This window comes from Oncorhynchus gorbuscha, linkage group LG06, assembly GCF_021184085.1.
Source record: "Oncorhynchus gorbuscha isolate QuinsamMale2020 ecotype Even-year linkage group LG06, OgorEven_v1.0, whole genome shotgun sequence".
In the NCBI taxonomy this organism is placed as follows: domain Eukaryota; kingdom Metazoa; phylum Chordata; class Actinopteri; order Salmoniformes; family Salmonidae; genus Oncorhynchus; species Oncorhynchus gorbuscha.
Genome location: NC_060178.1, coordinates 103,719,181 through 103,739,255, shown reverse-complemented (window position 1 = coordinate 103,739,255; position 20,075 = coordinate 103,719,181). Strand labels below are relative to the sequence as shown.

At 41.8% G+C, this 20,075-nt stretch overlaps 1 protein-coding gene across 2 annotated transcripts in view; it reads left to right on the top strand.

Annotated features, from left to right (window-relative positions):
* The window catches only part of LOC124038642 (forkhead box protein N2-like), a 41,944-nt gene extending 30,811 nt beyond the window's left edge, over positions 1-11,133 (top strand). For both annotated transcript variants that reach the window (XM_046354727.1, XM_046354726.1), the window contains exons 3-5: positions 5,478-5,667; positions 7,830-7,901; positions 9,752-11,133. In XM_046354727.1, coding sequence (XP_046210683.1) covers positions 5,478-5,667; positions 7,830-7,901; positions 9,752-10,209 — 720 coding nt within the window. In that variant the 3' untranslated portion in view covers positions 10,210-11,133. The remainder of the gene's footprint in view (positions 1-5,477; positions 5,668-7,829; positions 7,902-9,751) is intronic.
* Positions 11,134-20,075: the final 8,942 nt, after the last annotated feature.

Genomic DNA, 20,075 nt, shown 5'->3' with positions numbered 1-20,075 from the left:
GTGAAATAAAAGTACCAGTCCTTGCCACTGAAAAACATCCCCACAGCATGATGCTGCCACCACCATGCTTCACCGTAGGGATGGTGCCAGGTTTCCTACAGATGTGATGCTTGTCATTCAGGCCAAAGCATTCAACCTTAGTTTCATCAGACCAGAGAATCTTGTTTCGCATGGTCTGAGAGTCTTTAGGTTCCCTTTGGCAATCTCCAAGAGGGCTGTCATATGCCTTACTGAGGAGTGGCTTCTGTCTGGCCACTCAACCATAAAGGCCTGATTGGTGGAGTGCTGCAGAGATGGTTGTCCTTCTGGAAGGTTCTCCCATCTCCACAGAGGACCTCTGGAACTCTGTCAGAGTGACCATCTGGTTCTTGGTTACCTCCCTGACTAAGGCCCTTCTCCCCGATTGCTTAGCTTGGCCATGCGGACGGCTCTGGGAAGAGTCTTGGTGGTTCCAAATGTCTTCCATTTAAGAATGATGGTGGCCGCTGTGTTCTTGGACCTTCAATTGTGCAGACATTTTTTGGTACCCTTCCCCAGATCTGTGCCTCGACACAGTCCTGTCTCGGAGCTCTACGGACAATCCCTTCAACCTCATGGCTTGGTTTTTACTCTGACATGCACTGTCAACTGTGGGACCATATATAGGCAGGTGTGGGCCTTTCCAAATCATGTCCAATCAATTGAATTTACCACAGGTGGACTTCAATCAAGTTGTAGAAACATCTCAAGGATGATCAATGGAAACAGGATGCACCTGAGCTCAATTTTGAGTGTCATAGCAAAGGGTCTGAATATTTATGTAAGTAAGGTTGTCTGTTTTTATTTTTATTACATTTGAAAACATTTAGGCCTATGGATAAATGCTCACATTTCTTTCCAGTGTGGGCGTTATGTTATACAAATACAGTGCCTTGCGGAAGTATTCACCCCCATTGGCATTTTTCCTACTTTGTTGCCTTACAACCTGGAATTAAAATATATATTTTTGGGGGGGGGTTTGTGTAATTTGACACATGCTCACCACTTTGAGGATGATACATATTTTTTTGTGAAACAAACAAGAAAAAGATGACATTGAGCGTGCATAACTATTCACCCCCCAAGTCAATACTTTGTAGAGCCACATTTTGCAGCAAATACAGCTGCAAGTCTCTTGGGGAATGTCTCTATAAGCTTGGCACATCTTGCCACGGGGGTTTTTGCCCATTCTTCAAGGAAAAACTGCTCCAGCTCATTCAAGTTGGATGGGTTCCTGCTGGTGTACAGCAATCTTTATGTCATACCACATATTCTCAATTGGATTGAGGTCTGGGCTTTGACTAGGCCATTCCAAGACATGTAAATGTATCCCCTTAAACCACTTGAGTGTTGCTTTAGCAGTATGCTTAGGGTCATTCTCCTGCTGGAAGGTGGACCTCTGACCAGTTCCCCAGTTCCTGCCGATGAAAAACATCCCCACAGCATGATGCTGCCACCACCCTGCTTCACTGGATGGTAATTCTCAGGGTGTTGGTGTTGGGTTTGAGCCAGACATAGCGTTTTCCTTGATGGACAAAAAGCTCAATTTTAGTCTCATCTGACCAGAGTAGCTTCTTCCTTATGTTTGGGGAGTCTCCCACATGCCTTTTGGCGAACACAAAATGTATTTGCTTATTTTTTTCTTTAAGCAATGGCTTTTTTCTGGCCACTTCTGTAAAGCCCAGCTCTGTGGAGTGTACTGCTTAAAGTGGTTCTATGGACAGATACTCCAATCTCTGCTGTGGAGCTTTGCAGCTTCTTCAGGGTTATATCTTTTCTCTTTGTTGCCTCTCTGATTAATGCCCTCCTTGCCTGGTCCGTGAGTTTTGGTGGGCGGCTCTCTCTTGGCAGGTTTGTTGTGGTGCCATATTCTTAAAATATTTTAATGGATTAGAGGTCGACCGATTAATTGGCATGGCCATTTAATTAGGGACGATTTTCATAGCAATCGTTCATCTGCCTTTTTGGACGCTGATTATGGCTGATTACATTGCAATCCATGAGGAGACTGTGTGGCAGGCTGACCAACTGTTACGCGAGTGCAGCATCAAAAGGAACTCGTGGCTGCAAGGAGCCAAGGTAAGTATAAATAAACAATCAATAGTTAACTACACATGTTTTTAAAAATATAAGTAAACTATCTTGTTCTGCGTTGCATATAATCAATGCGGTGCCTGTTAATTTATCATAGAATCACAGCCTACTTCAACTTTGCCAAGCGGGTGATGATTTAACAAATGCGCATTTGCAAAAATCACAATTGTTGCAATAATGTACCTAACGATAAACATCAATCCCTTTCTTAAAATCAATGCACAGTATATATTTTTTAACCTGCATATATAGTTAAAAGAAATTAATGTTAGAAGGCAATATTAACTAGGGAAATTGTTACTTCTCTTGCGTTCTGTGCAAGCAGAGTCAGGTTATATGCAGCAGTTTGGGCCGCCTGGCTCTTTGTGAACTGTTGAAAGGCCATTTATCCCTAACGAAGACCGTAATTAAATTGCCAGAATTTTACATAACTGACATAACATTGAAGGTTGTACAATGTATAACAGCAATATTTAGACTTACGATTGCCACCCCTTCGATAAAATACAGAAAGGTTCCGTATTTCACTGAAAGAATAAACATTTTCTTTTCGAAATGATAGTTTCTGGATTTGACCATATTAATGACCAAAGGCTCGTATTTGTGTGTTTATTATAATTAAGTCTATGATTTTATATTTGATAGAGCAGTCTGACTGAGCAGTGGTAGGCAGCAGCAGGCTCGTAAGCATTCATTCAAACAGCAGCTCTTAGCAATGCTTGCAGCACAGCGCTGTTTATGACTTCAAGCCTCCTGAGATTAGGCTGGCAATACTAAAGTAAATATGAAATACAAATGGTATAGAGGGAAATAGTCCTCTAACTCCAACCTAAAACTTCTTAACTGGGAATATTAAAGACTCGTGTGAAAAGGAACCATCAGCTTTCATATGTTCTGAACAAGGAACTTAAACGTTAGCTTTTTTTACATGGCACATATTGCACTTTTACATTCTTCTCCAACACTGTGTTTTTGCATTATTTAAACCAAATTGAACATGTTTCATTATTTATTTGAGACTAAATAGATTTTATTTATGTATTATATTAAGTTAAAATAAGTGTTCATTCAGTATTGTTGTAATTGTCATTTACTGCAAATATGTGTGTGTGTGTGTGTGTGTGTGTGTGTGTGTGTGTGTGTGTGTGTGTGTGTGTGTGTGTGTGTGTGTGTGTGTGTGTGTGTGTGTGTGTGTGTGTGTGTGTGTGTGTGTGTGTGTGTGTATATATATATTATTTGGTCCTCCAATAATCGGTATCTGCATTGAAAAATCATAATCGGTCGACCTCCATAATGGAATTAATGGTGCTCCGTGGGATGTTCAAAGTTTCTGATATTGTTTTATAACCCAACCCTGATCAGTACTTCTCCACAACTTTGTCCCTGACCTGTTTGGAGAGCTCCTTGGTCTTCATGGTGGTGTTGCAGACTCTGGGGTCTTTGGAACCAAATGTATATATACTGAGATCATGTGACAATTAGATTGCACACAGGTGGACAATATTAATTATGTGACTTCTGAAGGTAATTGGTTGCACCAGATCTTATTTAGGGGCTTCAAAGCAAAGGGGGTGAATACATACACGCACCACTTTTCCATTTTAAATTCTTTAATTTTTTAAAATTTCACTTCACCAATTTGGACTATTTTGTGTATGTCCATTACATGAAAATTCATTTAAATTACAGGTTGTAATGCAACAAAATGTGAAAACGCCAAGGGGGGTGAATACTTTTGCAAAGTACTGTATATACCTTATTACATTTGTATACTAAAATAAATCATGTGAGGTACTCGAACTGTCAAAAAAACGTAAAATGCCCATTTCTAATGCTGAGATTGAGATGATGGACGTCATTCAGTGGGTTTAAAGTTGTCCCTTGTGGCTCAGTTGAGCATGGCTGAGCATGGCGCTGGCAACGCCAGGGTTGTGGGTGCGATTCCCACAGGGGGCCAGTACTGTAAGTCACTCTGGATAAGAGGATCTGCTAAATGACAAAATATTCAAATATTGTTCAAATTAGCTGATAGTATCCTACCTTGGCTGTGTGAAAGTGTCATGAAGAATCATTGGAGCGCTATACTGATATTCTGTAGTGGCAGAGGCAGTAGTGTAACATTGATAATGTGCTCACTGTATTTGCAGCTCTGTGTTTCACAGCACCAACAGTACTGTGGCACGGTGCACCAACAGTACTGTGGCACGGTGCACCAACAGTACTGTGGCACGGTGCACCAACAGTACTGTGGCACGGTGCACCAACAGTGCAGGCAGGCTCTCTGGGCTCAATATGCAGGTGCTCAGTGTGAGCACACCTGTCGGCTGAACTGAGCGATCAGCACTGGTTTAAGATGATACACCACCTGGTGGTTTGCGTTGCCATGGTGACATTTCCTCCTTCCTGCCTGTGTGCCGGCTAGTAATCTGAGTCAAGGTTACATCCCTCCTCCCTCCCTACTCCTCTCGCTTCCTTCTCCTCTCTTCCTCCTCATCTAGGCTGAAAAAGAACACCAGATATAGAGAGAACCGTTTACACACACACACACACACACACACACACACACACACACACACACACACACACACACACACACACACACACACACACACACACACACACACACACACACACACACACACAAACAGATGTACAAATGTGAACATATTGTTTTACATCATGGAGATGTGTGTTGTCTCAGTGGTAGTTAATGAACCTGCATATAGGATATATAACAACATCTTGGCTACAGTAGGGAGGTTCTAGAAATGAAAGTCGTATGAAAAGGACTTTCCCAGTGCGTATAAAAAGCTAACTCAGTCCAACCCTGTAATAAGCCATTTAAGGACGGCATGGAATGTTTATCGACAGTTTTCCTCCCATCATGCAGTTCACCCAGCAGGGCCTGAATTGGTAATCACATGCTCAGGTGACTGTATTATGAGTTATTATGGCGGCTAGAGAAACTAAAGCCCTGGTGAGGCTACAGTGAGAGTCAGCCATGCAGGCAAAACAGCTGTCTGCTGCTGCCTATCAAGAGGTCCTGTATGGCCTAGTTTATAGAGCATGGCACTAGCAACGTCAGGATTGTGGGTTTTTATTCCCGGGCCACCCATACATAAAATGTATGCATGCATGACGAAGTCGCTTTGAATAAAAGCATCTGCAAAATGGTATTTATTATTAGTGTTAAGCTTAGTCATGAAAGCTTTGCCAGAGTCTTGTGGTACTACAATGAGATACTATATGAATGTATCCACTAAGAAATGATCAGTTGAAACTTTTAGCTACAGTGTTCTCCAACTGAACACCACCCAGGTCAGTCTTATTGTATTTTGTAATGTAGTGTGTGATGTTTATTTCAGCTGAATGGTAAGGGTTCTCTGTGGTGTGTGGACCCAGAGTACAGGCCCAACCTGATCCAGGCACTCAAGAAGCAGCACTTCCCTGCAGCACATGCCTTCTGTACACCGCCTGCCTCCCCACCGCCTGCCTCCTCACCGCCTGCCACCTCACCCCATAGACATCTCTTCCTGCCGGGCTGCTCTCTCAAAGGTGAGTCCTACTTAACTTGCAAGAACACTTTTAGCACTCATCTGTTGTTCTTGTGAGGCACCAGTGTGACAGTGGACAAGGAGTAGCTGCAGCGAAAACCAGCGACCCTTTATACAACAACTCTTCAAAAAAACAGGTAGCGAAAACCAGCGACCCTTTACACATCAACTCTTCAAAAAAACAGGTAGCGAAAACCAGCGACCCTTTACACAACAACTCTTCAAAAAAACAGGTAGCGAAAACCAGCGACCCTTTACACAACAACTCTTCAAAAAAACAGGTAGCGAAAACCAGCGACCCTTTACACATCAACTCTTCAAAAAAACTGCGCCCTGGCCAAGAAAGTGAAGCAGTGCGACAAAAATAAACAGTTACGCATAATCTCTGCTGATGATCACCTCAGATTCTCTAGAAATGTGATTCATATTAAATTAGATCCAGTTTCAGCTGTCTCGCTGCATGTCATTTCAAATTCACATGGTTGTTGCCTCTGCACATTCTCGTCATGCAACTTTGGCCGACAAGACATTCAACATAACCATCCTCTCATCTTTAATAATTAGAATCCATAGCGACCAGCGAAGGCCTTTGGGTTACTATAGCGACCAGCGAAGGCCTTTGGGTTACTATAGCGACCAGCGAAGGCCTTTAGGTTACTATAGCGACCAGCGAAGGCCTTTAGGTTACTATAGCGACCAGCCAAGGCCTTTAGGTTACTATAGCGGCCGTGAATAGTCTTGTTTTTCTAACAATATTATCTGTGTGAATATCGCAAAATGTACTGCGAACAACCTGTTGTATTTGCGTGGCTTGACAAGGTGAGTGAAATAAGTCAACGACAGATATATATGTATGTTGCTGTGAAAGTCCTGTCATGTCATTGTAACTTGGTTGTTACAGGTGAGCACATCAGCGGTGAAGCTTGAATGACTGCTCTCTGCCTCATGGATAGTTGCAGTGTTTAGCTGTATATATTCTGCTAACTAGTTGGTTGTCTTGATGTGATTCATATGGAAACAGCCCAAACTGCTTGCTATAGCTAGCTAACTAGTTAGTCTGTCAGACAAGAAAAGTTGTTTAGTGGTACATTTTGGCAGCGCTCAAAGCGTCAACCTCCGCTGTCATTTTCACGAGCTAGCCATACAGACAACCAGCTGATATGAAGGCTAGAGTAATTTGTGTTTATCTATTGGGTTTAGGTTATGGTTTGTTAGGTTGACATTGACTCATTTTCCTATTATTTGACAGCTTAGCGGTCGTGTTAGGGTAGTGGATGCCAGCGCAGTGGAGCTCATTTGATGAGTTGGATATACGTTTACATAGCCAGCTAACAAGTTGCTTGTTTTGTCCTGTTTTCCTGATGCAATTAATTTGGAAACTAATCAGCTAACATTAGAGAAAGAGATGAACGATCTGAGAGACAAGGCAAGAAGGGCATTCTGCCATCAAAAGGAACATAAAATTCAACATACCAATTAGGATCTGGCTAAAAATACTTGAATCAGTTATAGAACCCATTGACCTTTATGGTTGTGAGGTCTGGGGTCTGCTCACCAACCAAGAATTCACAAAATGGGACAAACACTAAATTGAGACTGTATGCAGAATTCTGCAAAAGTATCCTCTGTGTACAACGTAAAACACCAAATAATGTATGCAGAGCAGAATTAGGCCGATACCTGCTAATTATCAAAATCCAGAAAAGAGACGTCAAATTCTACAACCACCTAGAGAGAGAAGTAGTTGTAGAAGTTTGATAATTAGCAGGTATCGGCCTAATTCTGCTCCGCATGCATTATTTGGTGTTTTACGTTGCTTTATCTTGAACTCAGTAATCTACAGCAGCATTCTAGAATTCTATTGGTCTGAAGGGTTAATTGTCATTTTAGTCATTTGTTTTATTTCAAACCATAGAGGCCTCAATGTAGATTATTCTGATCTGAATCCTCCTTTCTTTCTCCCCCCTACCCTCTTGTTTGGTAACCTTGACTACAGAGGCTCTGCTGATAATTCTCCAATCCTCTCGGTGATTAGAAATCATTTAGAGAACCTGAAGTGTGGTTTGGCGAGAATTAGACCTCCCTCTAGCCCCTCCTTGACTGGCCACTCACACACACACTGGCCATTTCACTGACCACCATGCATGTTCTCTCCTCTTACAGAGTCTGACATAGATGCTGCCACTGCCATGATGCTCTTAAACGCCGCCCCTGGCCATCACCATGCCAATCCATGTAAGAGACTCCACCCCACACCACTTCTCTCTCTACACCTTCTAACTACTCTCTCTCTTTCTCAATTTAAGGGCTTTATTGGCATGGTTAACATCGTCAAAGCAAGTGAAGAAGATCATGTTTGTTTATTTCACTTTTGTTTATTGACAGTAAACATTACACTCACAGAAGTTCCAAAAGAATAAAGACATTTCAAATTTCATTATGTCCATTGTCCTATTTGCACATCGTTACAACAGTGTTGTAACGATGTGCAAATAGGACAAAAGGGGAAATAAATAAGCATAAATATGGGTTGAATTTACAATGGTGTTTGTTCTTCACTGGTTGCCCTTTTTATTGTGGCAACAGGTCACAAATCTTACTGCTGTGATGGCACATTCTGGTTTCTCTCAGACAACAAGGTGGACAAAATTAGGGCACGAATTGCCTTCCAGAGAGACATCAGAGATTGTAACATTATCTGTCTCACGGAAACATGGCTCACTCGGGATGTGTTGTCAAGAGTCGGTACAGCCACCCGGTTTCTTCACGCATCACGCCGACAGAAACAAACGTCTCTCTGGTAAGAAGAAGGGCCGGGGTGCGTGGTGTAATCATAACAACATACAGGAATTCAAGTACTTTTGTTCACCTGACCTAGAATTCCTTACAATCAAATGCCGACCGCATTATCTACCAAGAAAATTATCTTCGATTATTGTCACAGCCATGTATATTCCCCCAAAGCAGACACATCGACGGCCCTGAAAGAACTTCACTGGACTCTATGTAAACGGAAATGGTCCACCCACACAGACAGTGTGGTGAAGAAGGCGCAACAGTGCCTCTTCAACCTCCGGAGTCTGAAGAAATTTGGCTTGTCACCTAACACTCACAAACTTTTACAGATGCACAATCGAGAGCATCCTGTCGGGCTGTATCACCGCCTGGTATGGCAACTGCGCCGCCCTAAACCACAAGGCTCACCAGAGGGTGATGCGATCTGTACAATGCATCACAGAGGGCAAACTTACCTGCCCTCCATGACACCTACAATACCCGATGTCACAGGAAGGCAAAAAAAGATCAAGGACAATAACCACCCGAGCCACTGCCTGTTCACCCTGCTATCATTCAAAAGGCGAGGTCAGTACAGGTGCATCAAAGCGGGGACTGAGAGATGGAAGCTGTTTTTCAATCTCAAGACCATCAGACTGTTAAACAGCCATCACTAACAGACTCAAATCTCTGGCCACTTCAATAAATGGATTTAAAAGTACTCACTAGTCACTTTAAATAACGCCACTTTAATAATGTCTACATATCCTACATTACTCATCTCATATGTATATACTGTACTCTATACCATCTACTGCATCTTGCCAATGCCGTTCGGCCATCACTCATCCATATATTTATATGTACATATTCTTATTCATCCCTTTACATGTGTGTATAAGGTAGTTGTTGTGAATTTGTTAGATTACTTGTTAGATATTACTGCACTGTTGGAACTAGAAGGAAAAGCATTTCGCTACACTCTCATTAACATCTGCTAACCATGTGTATGTGACCAATAAAATGTGATTTGATTTGTTGTATTTTCTCCCATGTCTTCTCATAGTGTTCATTCGACTAGACACTTCTGCCACTGCTGTTGCCATCAATTGTTCTGGATGTTAATTACTGTTGTCTGCTGAACAGAGACACTGCCTAGCCCGCCGCTTATTTGATTAAAAACAGTTGTCTTTATCACACAACCCAATCCTACTGCCCTATTGCACCCTGAAACGCTCCTTCTTTAGTGTCAGGATGTTCTCCTCCTCCCTCTAAATCTCTCTATCCTCTTCTTTCCCTCCCTGTCCCAGGTGATCCAGAGAGTCCCTTGGACCTGTCCCGGCCAGACTTGGTCCTGGTGAGCAGCGATCCTAACCAGGACCACAACTACAGCAGTATGGCCCTGCAGCGCTGCTCCTCCCGCTCCTCCTCGTCCTCCCTCGAAGATGGAGGCCCCTCCCCTGGCCATGCCCACCACAGGCCCCGTACATGCCGCGCTGGCAGTGAGGGTTTCCATAGTGATGAGGATGACTCCGACCTCGGGGACCGGGATGAGAGAGGCAGCCGCCCCCGGCCTGCTCCTCGCCGCTCCTCCTCTTCGGTGAAGCACCCAGCGGGTAAGAGGGCCCGTAGGGAGCTGACAGCCAACCCAGAGCTGGATGAGGAGCTGAAGGAGGCGGCCGGGTCTCTACTCCACCTGGCTGGGATCCGTACCTCCATGGACCTTAACAAACGGAGTGCCAAGAGCAAAAAACTGAACAGGAAATGAGGTTGTCATACTTTCCTGCCCCTGCCCTCAGACTCCTGCCCCTGTAACCCCTGACCCCTGATCTGATCTGATCATGTGTCCTGATTGGTCTTGGTTGTGCCTCCTTTTCTGGTTGCTGATTTTAAACCTGTTTTTGGTTTGACACATGATGGGATATCCCTCACTATCCAACACAACAAATGGCAATAGTATCATTGACACAGGAGAACAAAGCCATATTGAGACTTTTAAAACTGGGGTGTATCAGGTGGGTGGGTCAGCGTAAAACAGGGGTGTTTGAGGACTACGGAGAAGAACCATCACAAAACTGCTTGTTGTTTCTGATGGCTTCGCTGCAGATCCTTACAACTCTAATAATGTTTTGAGGGATAAGACGGGAAAAGCTGAAACTTTTTAAAACTCAAAAGCTTTGCATGCTTCCTCAACTTGTATCCTCTTCCAAGTGAACCTATTTCTAAGAGAATGAGTGCATGTCTCTAACAAACTAACCTCTCCTCATGTTGAAGTCAGTTTCTCCATGCTGAAGATAACACTGTTTTTTGATTGGTTGACATCCTTGGTCTGGAAAACCTTCCAAAGAGATGCAATAACTTAAACCACTTTTTGTATTTTTCCTGGGTTGATGATGGTACTGCTGTTTAAAAACAACAGATTAAAGTAGTGCGGCTGATCGTAAACATCCTTCCACGGAGTGGAACGCTGGACTGGGTCCATGTCAGGGTTTAATAGCAGGGAATGGAAACGTAACCAAGGGAATGTTGGAACTCTGATACTGTCATGGTGGGCAGGGAAATGAAATAAAGGTGTCCGACTGCTAGATCAGGAAGAGTCCACTCTAGTCCTACTCTGAGAGAAACATCATTACATCTAGATCAGGAAGAGTCCACTCTAGTCCTACTCTGAGAGAAACATCATTACATCTAGATCAGGAAGAGTCCACTCTAGAAACATCATTACATCTAGATCAGGAAGAGTCCACTCTAGTCCTACTCTGAGAGAAACATCATTACATCTAGATCAGGAAGAGTCCACTCTAGTCCTACTCTGAGAGAAACATCATTACATCTAGATCAGGAAGAGTCCACTCTAGTCCTACTCTGAGAGAAACATCATTACATCTAGATCAGGAAGAGTCCACTCTAGTCCTACTCTGAGAGAAACATCATTACATCTAGATCAGGAAGAGTCCACTCTAGTCCTACTCTGAGAGAAACATCATTACATCTAGATCAGGAAGAGTCCACTCTAGTCCTACTCTGAGAGAAACATCATTACATCTAGATCAGGAAGAGTCCACTCTAGTCCTACTCTGAGAGAAACATCATTACATCTAGATCAGGAAGAGTCCACTCTAGTCCTACTCTGAGAGAAACATCATTACATCTAGATCAGGAAGAGTCCACTCTAGTCCTACTCTGAGAGAAACATCATTACATCTAGATCAGGAAGAGTCCACTCTAGTCCTACTCTGAGAGAAACATCATTACATCTAGATCAGGAAGAGTCCACTCTAGTCCTACTCTGAGAGAAACATCATTACATCTAGATCAGGAAGAGTCCACTCTAGTCCTACTCTGAGAGAAACATCATTACATCTAGATCAGGAAGAGTCCACTCTAGTCCTACTCTGAGAGAAACATCATTACATCTAGATCAGGAAGAGTCCACTCTAGTCCTACTCTGAGAGAAACATCATTACATCTAGATCAGGAAGAGTCCACTCTAGAAACATCATTACATCTCCTACTCTGAGAAACATCATTACATCTAGATCAGGAAGAGTCCACTCTAGTCCTACTCTGAGAGAAACATCATTACATCTAGATCAGGAAGAGTCCACTCTAGTCCTACTCTGAGAGAAACATCATTACATTTTCATTGCATTAGAACCTACTCCTCTTCATCGCTCTTCCTCTGCTGACCCCTCTAATTCTGTCATACATTGTGTTTAGTGTGTAAACTGAGAAATTACATTTAATATATTCTATCCTGTCTTGTCATTATGTCTTGTTCTATCTTATCCTATGCAAGGTGTAGTGTAGACTAATCTGGCTGAAACTAAGCAAATGTTGTTGTAACCATAGTGATACCAAGACAATGCGTTTGGCATGAGGGCACTCACTGGCAGATGTGCTGCTCAGTTTTCAATCATGTAATACTAGTCACACCTACTCGAACGTTAGTATTCAGGCCAAAGGGAAGTTAAAACAAAGATGTTATAATAATGTTGTTGTGAGGTTAGATGGACAATGTTGTGAGAGACTTATTGTACTACTGCCCCTCCTGAATGGTGTTGGCTGACCCTGTGGCAGAGTTCAGACTGTGGTGACAGAAAGAGGCTTTGCTTCGTCTTGTTCCCCGTTAAGGAAACATGGAGGGCAAAATCAGGAAGTGCACCACTCTTCTCTACACTGTACAGTAATGTGTTTAGGGCCAGTTGATTACATCGAGTTCAGTGACGGAAAGTACAGGATGTGGAAACAGAACTTGTGTAGTGATGAGGCCAGACTGATGCTCTTTGGGGCTTGCATGTATTAACTTGCATTAGTAAGAAAAATGCCAATATGCCCATATGATTACAATAGCTTTTAGTTGGTGCACTGCAGTACAGTGTACTGTCCTCTGTCATGAGCCAACTTAATTGCAAGTTAGGTTTCCACTTGTGTTGTATCACAGGAAATGTTAAATTAAGTCACGTTAGTAAGTATAGATTGCATGCAGTGCCAAACATGAATTTGTGTCACAGAAGTGGAACTACCAAGGCCATTGCAACCATCTTCCTCTTCTCACAGCATTTGTGACTGACAGTAATGTTGTTGCCCCTGTTTTTTAGAAGCCTGCCAACAGGAAATGTAGGAGAACTCTGACCTAGTCTGATATTCAGTTTATTTTGGTTGTTCTGGAATGGGAATCGCCGTATTCTTTGAAAGGGGATTTTGTTCTTAGAACTAAACTGCAGTTCTCCTAAATAAGATGGACATGGAATACACTGGTCTTAACTGGCTGTGAATAAACAAAGAACAAATGAATGGTGTCCATCAAATGTATAATTAATTTATAATGGACTATTGAAAGGAACTTCTATCAAATAAAAGGTCATTTGAAGTGAGTGGAAATTACTTCCTCTCTCCCTTCTGGAAAATCCTTTTGAGACTTTAGTTTTATTTTCTAAATGATATTTTACTGCCATAGACTACTGTTTTCACTGTTATAGTGATAGTGTGTCTGAGAAAGTACTGTATATGGCCAATGTATATTATCTTTTGAGCGGGTGTTTTTCAATTTAACCATGACTGCCAAGTTTTCCAATGTTTTGTTGTTGGATAAAAGACTATTGATTAACATGGATTCTGAACCAATTTTTTTTTGTGCCAACTGTGATGATGTACAGAGAAGCAAAGGTGGACATTTCAGATGCTTTAGGGAAAGTTGATTTAATCATCATAAAGGTGTTGAAGTTTATCTGAATTTGTACTGTTTGTTTTAGATAATATTCTGACTGCCCTAAGTAGTCACACCATAGATATTAGTTGTCACCCCCTCTCCATGTTAGGATCCTGCCACCATAGATATTAGTTGTCACCCCCTCTCCATGTTAGGATCCTGCCACCATAGATATTAGTTGTCACCCCCTCTCCATGTTAGGATCCTGCCACCATAGATATTAGTTGTCACCCCTCTCTCCATGTTAGGATCCTGCCACCATAGATATTAGTTGTCACCCCTCTCTCCATGTTAGGATCCTGCCACCATAGATATTAGTTGTCACCCCCTCTCCATGTTAGGATCCTGCCACCATAGATATTAGTTGTCACCCCCTCTCCATGTTAGGATCCTGCCACCATAGATATTAGTTGTCACCCCCTCTCCATGTTAGGATCCTGCCACCATAGATATTAGTTGTCACCCTCTCCATGTTAGGATCCCCTCTCCATGTTAGGATCCTGCCACCATAGATATTAGTTGTCACCCCCTCTCCATGTTAGGATCCTGCCACCATAGATATTAGTTGTCACCCCCTCTCCATGTTAGGATCCTGCCACCATAGATGTCGCCTACACTTACTGAAACTAAAAACCCACATTTGAGGGTTGCCCTGGTGTTAGTCTTGGTACCACCATGGACTTCTGTTTAAACTTAGATAGTTGAGGACAACATCCAGTAACTTGTTCATGCTGTTGCTAGAAGAAAGCTCTTATCAGACTCAACATGAAGATGATCCTGAGTCTCTCAGTAAGTTTTAAAAAAAAAATACTGAACAAAAATAATGCAACAAGCATTTTTACTGAGTTTGTTTATAAGGAAATCAGTTAAAATAAATAAATTTGGCGCTAATCTATCTATTTCACAAGGGTACAGCCATGGGTGAGCCTGGGCGCCACACCCAGCCAGTCCGAATGAGTTTCTCCACAAAAAGGGCTTTACTACAGACAAATACTCCTCAGCATCTTAGACTAATAAACACGATGAGGCACCCTAGGGGTCTGTATCGTCACCAATAATGTTCACTTGACATGGTGACAGATTATGCTAAACTCAAAGCTACATACATAGGATGCTTCATTGTTTGAAAATGTGTTGTATTGATTATCCGTTTTTATTTTCTGTTGCAATTTATTGATTATGATAAAGCTTTTAGTCGCATTGAACTAACTAAAGCTGCCGACCCAGTAACCTTCAGTCATCTGCCATGTCTGTTAGACAGACCTTTTGGTTTTTGTATGCTAACCTCTTAATAAAATGTTTATAAAGTTTATTTTCACCAAAGATATGCAATTTGCATTATATACGGTATTACAAAATAAATAAAATCTTGTTTTATTTTTGGGCCTGTTTGTTTTTCAATTGTTCATGTTTACTTCGATGAAATGGTCAAATTATAAAGACAAATCTCTCTCATAGCCTAGTGGTTAGAGCGTTGGACTAGTAACCAGAAGGTTGCAAGTTCAAACCCCCGAGCTGACAAGGTACAAATCTGTCGTTCTGCCCCTGAACAGGCAGTTAATCCACTGTTCCTAGACCAGTTAACCCACTGTTCCCAGGCTGTCATTGAAAATAAGAATTTGTTCTTAACTGACTTGCCTGGTTAAATAAAGGTAAATTAAATAAAAGGGTATACTGTATCAAGATACATCTAATTTCTGCATTACCACTGACCAAAAATCCTTAATGACATTGACATGGGTGCATTTGGGAAAATTGTATTCAAAAACCTACACATTTGAACAACCAAAAATGTGGGACAGAGTCCTTGGTTATGAAATCCCCAAAGTTCATGCTTTATTAATAAAATGTTGATTAACATCCCCCCCTGCTGTTTAGAGCAGGTAATGACCAACCATATGAAAGGGAGGTCAGAAGTGACTTGTAAATGCAAATAATTATAGGTCCCATTGTCCCAAGGGACAAACGTCTTAGTCTGTAACATATTTTACTTCAAAGCTTTACCCCATTTGACCACTCAGTGCTAACTATGTGAAAATTGTCCAAATAATGAATTTCTACAATAAGGAACTCAGCCCTTTCTTGTGATAGTTACACATCAGGCAGTGCACTGCTCATGACTGCCAATTTAAGCCCCCCAAAAAACTTGTTCATGAAATTCTTGACAATTCTAAAATAATAAAGCATATCCTACATCCAAGAGGAAGTCTTACCTGATATGTCATTATAGTCCTAGATAATACAGCGTCCTCTAGTGGTGAACCACTATTACATCAATGAGTTTACTTCTAAGATCAATCTGTTTTTATTAGCAACTAGATAACAGAAAAATGCTGTCTTATCCAGCATTAGGCCCTCGTGTAAAAATGTATTAAGCCTTAAGGCTGAGTTGGTAAAATTGTATTGCAATACTGACACATTGTGTTCTAAGGATGTGTATTGATTGGCTTTGTATTGTGTGTGTGAGAGATCACACACAACCCCAGGAAACATGCAAGGAATGACGGGATGCCATCTCTTACAGTAGCCATTCATGGTTCTACACTACAGCACAGAGCTAAGCTGATGTAAGAAACGCAGAGCAGCGATACACATTGACTGGTGGTTGATAGTGTGATGTGCATTTGATGGTAAGTTGACAGTGCTGTTGATGGTGATGCTGTCAAAGAAGGAGCTGACAGACAGGGGAACAGTTAGTGGTCTCTTCCTACAGCTGAGCATGACTGAACAGTTACAAACAATGAATCAGTAGAAGATTTGCATCCATCTGATCTGTCCCTCTTCATTAGAGATGACATCTGATCTGTCCCTCTTCATTAGAGATGACATCTGATCTGTCCCTCTTCATTAGAGATGACATCTGATCTGTCCCTCTTCATTAGAGATGACATCTGATCTGTCCCTCTTCATTAGAGATGACATCTGATCTGTCCCTCTTCATTAGAGATGACATCTGATCTGTCCCTCTTCATTAGAGATGACATCTGATCTGTCCCTCTTCATTAGAGATGACATCTGATCTGTCCCTCTTCATTAGAGATGACATCTGATCTGTCCCTCTTCATTAGAGATGACATCTGATCTGTCCCTCTTCATTAGAGATGACATCTGATCTGTCCCTCTTCATTAGAGATGACATCTGATCTGTCCCTCTTCATTAGAGATGACATCTGATCTGTCCCTCTTCATTAGAGATGACATCTGATCTGTCCCTCTTCATTAGAGATGACATCTGATCTGTCCCTCTTCATTAGAGATGACATCTGATCTGTCCCTCTTCATTAGAGATGACATCTGATCTGTCCCTCTTCATTAGAGATGACATCTGATATGATGAAGAGACACCAAGGTATTTTTTATTATTATTTTTTATTTCACCTTTATTTAACCAGTTAGGCTAGTTGAGAACACCTTTATTTAACCAGGTAGGCTATTGAGAACACCTTTATTTAACCAGGTAGGCTAGTTGAGAACATTTATTTAACCAGGTAGGCTAGTTGAGAACACCTTTATTTAACCAGGTAGGCTAGTTGAGATGACATCTTTATTTAACCAGGTAGGCTAGTTGAGAACACCTTTATTTAACCAGGTAGGCTAGTTGAGAACACCTTTATTTAACCAGGTCTTAGTTGAGAACACCTTTATTAAACCAGGTAGGCATTAGAGAACACCTTTATTAACCAGGTAGGCTAGTTGAGAACACCTTTATTTAACCAGGTAGGCTAGTTGAGAACACCTTTATTTAACCAGGTCTTCATTAGAGATGAACACCTTTATTTAACCAGGTAGGCTAGTTGAGAACACCTTTATTTAACCAGGTAGGCTAGTTGAGAACACCTTTATTTAACCAGGTAGGCTAGTTGAGAACATTTATTTAACCAGGTAGGCTAGTTGAGAACACCTTTATTTAACCAGGTAGGCTAGTTGAGAACACCTTTATTTAACCAGGTAGGCTAGTTGAGAACACCTTTATTTAACCAGGTAGGCTTAGTTGAGAACACCTTTATTTAACCAGGTCTTCTAGTTGAGAATGACATTTATTTAACCAGGAAGAGAACACCTTTATTTAACACCAAGATATTTTTATTTAAACCAGGTAGGCTTTTGAGAACACCTTTATTTAACCAGGTAGGCTAGTTGAGAACACCTTTATTTAACCAGGTAGGCTAGTTGAGAACACCTTTATTTAACCAGGTAGGCTAGTTGAGAACACCTTTATTTAACCAGGTAGGCTAGTTGAGAACACCTTTATTTAACCAGGTAGGCTAGTTGAGAACACCTTTATTTAACCAGGTAGGCTAGTTGAGAACACCTTTATTTAACCAGGTAGGCTAGTTGAGAACACCTTTATTTAACCAGGTAGGCTAGTTGAGAACACCTTTATTTAACCAGGTAGGCTAGTTGAGAACACCTTTATTTAACCAGGTAGGCTAGTTGAGAACACCTTTATTTAACCAGGTAGGCTAGTTGAGAACACCTTTATTTAACCAGGTAGGCTAGTTGAGAACACCTTTATTTAACCAGGTAGGCTAGTTGAGAACACCTTTATTTAACCAGGTAGGCTAGTTGAGAACACCTTTATTTAACCAGGTAGGCTAGTTGAGAACACCTTTATTTAACCAGGTAGGCTAGTTGAGAACACCTTTATTTAACCAGGTAGGCTAGTTGAGAACACCTTTATTTAACCAGGTAGGCTAGTTGAGAACACCTTTATTTAACCAGGTAGGCTAGTTGAGAACACCTTTATTTAACCAGTTAGGCTAGTTGAGAACAAGTTCTCATTTGCAACTGCGACCTGGCCAAGATAAAGCATAGCAGTGTGAACAGACAACACAGAGTTACACATGGAGTAAACAATTAACAAGTCAATAACACAGTAGAAAAAAAGGGGAGTCTATATACAATGTGTGCAAAAGGCATGAGGAGGTAGGCGAATAATTACAATATTGCAGATTAACACTGGAGTGATAAATGATCAGATGGTCATGTACAGGTAGAGATATTGGTGTGCAAAAGAGCAGAAAAGTAAATAAATAAAAACTGTGGGGATGAGGTAGGTGAAAATGGGTGGGCTATTTACCAATAGATTATGTACAGCTGCAGCGATCGGTTAGCTGCTCAGATAGCTGATGTTTGAAGTTGGTGAGGGAGATAAAAGTCTCCAACTTCAACGATTTTTGCAATTCGTTCCAGTCACAGGCAGCAGAGTACTGGAACAGAAGGCGGCCGAATGAGGTGTTGGCTTTAGGGATGATCAGTGAGATACACCTCCTGGAGCGCGTGCAACTATACTAGTGCATCAGGGTTGGGGTCAATTCCATTTCAGTATAAGAAGTAAACTGAATTTCAAATTCTCATTCATAAGCAATTGGGATCAGAGGAATTGGTTTCAGTTTCTGAATTCAAATGCAATTTACCCCATGTCTGGGCAATCCTTCTGTCTCATAAAAGCAATTTACTATTGGCAGGGGAGCAACTTGGTTTTAGAAGTGGGGGGGACATAATAGTTATTTTGATCCATCTGGATACACTCCAAACAGCCTACCCAACGCTCAGAGACTACCGTTGCCTTGTTTTGGATCACATTCCAATGACAACTGTCGGGGGCATGTCCCTCCCGTCCCCAGTGAAAGTTGTGCCCCTGACTATTGGACAAAATGGTCAAGTGTGTGTTCCCTCTCTTGCGTGAGCATGCTTTCCCATGTGAGCTCATGGTTCCTCCATCATCTCTGGCATGCTCACTCAAGAGATGGAACTCCCACATACACAGATAGGATGTTTTCAGTGGGAAACTGCCGAAATCAGCCGGCTCTGGTATACTTATCCCCCCCACCCTCAACCATGAAAAGATTTGCTTGTGAGAAGTCTCGCTTTCTCTTCCATCTCTGGTTTGAGGTTTACATCACCATTAGGCCAAATCCCAACAGATGGTGTCCTTTCCTACATGATATTACTAGTCCTTCATAATGATCCTTCCACCAACTGGACTCAAGGAAAGCAGAGCCTGGTGCCTCAGAGTAGAGTATAGGTCCATCTGTGGGTGAACATTCACCAGACTGGAGTGCATGAATAGATAGACATTTAACTGAGAGGAGGTAGTCTATTACCCATGATGCCATCCAAGGTCCCATACATGATAGCTTCTTCGCTCTATTTCACTGACATGAATCATGAATGAGCTTTGCTCAGCAATTTCACAGATCAATGATCCATACATGAAGGCATTGAACCTCACCATCTGACTGTCAGTATTTTTGCCTCAACATAACAGGGCTATCTGACTGTCAGTATTTTTGCCTGATAATTGCCAAGTGACTGTGTCCAAAATGACTTTCAGGCCCTGTTCAAAAGTAGTACACTAAATAGGGAATAGGGTGTAATTTGTGACACAGAGAGTGTCTTTTGAGTAAATACACAATCAG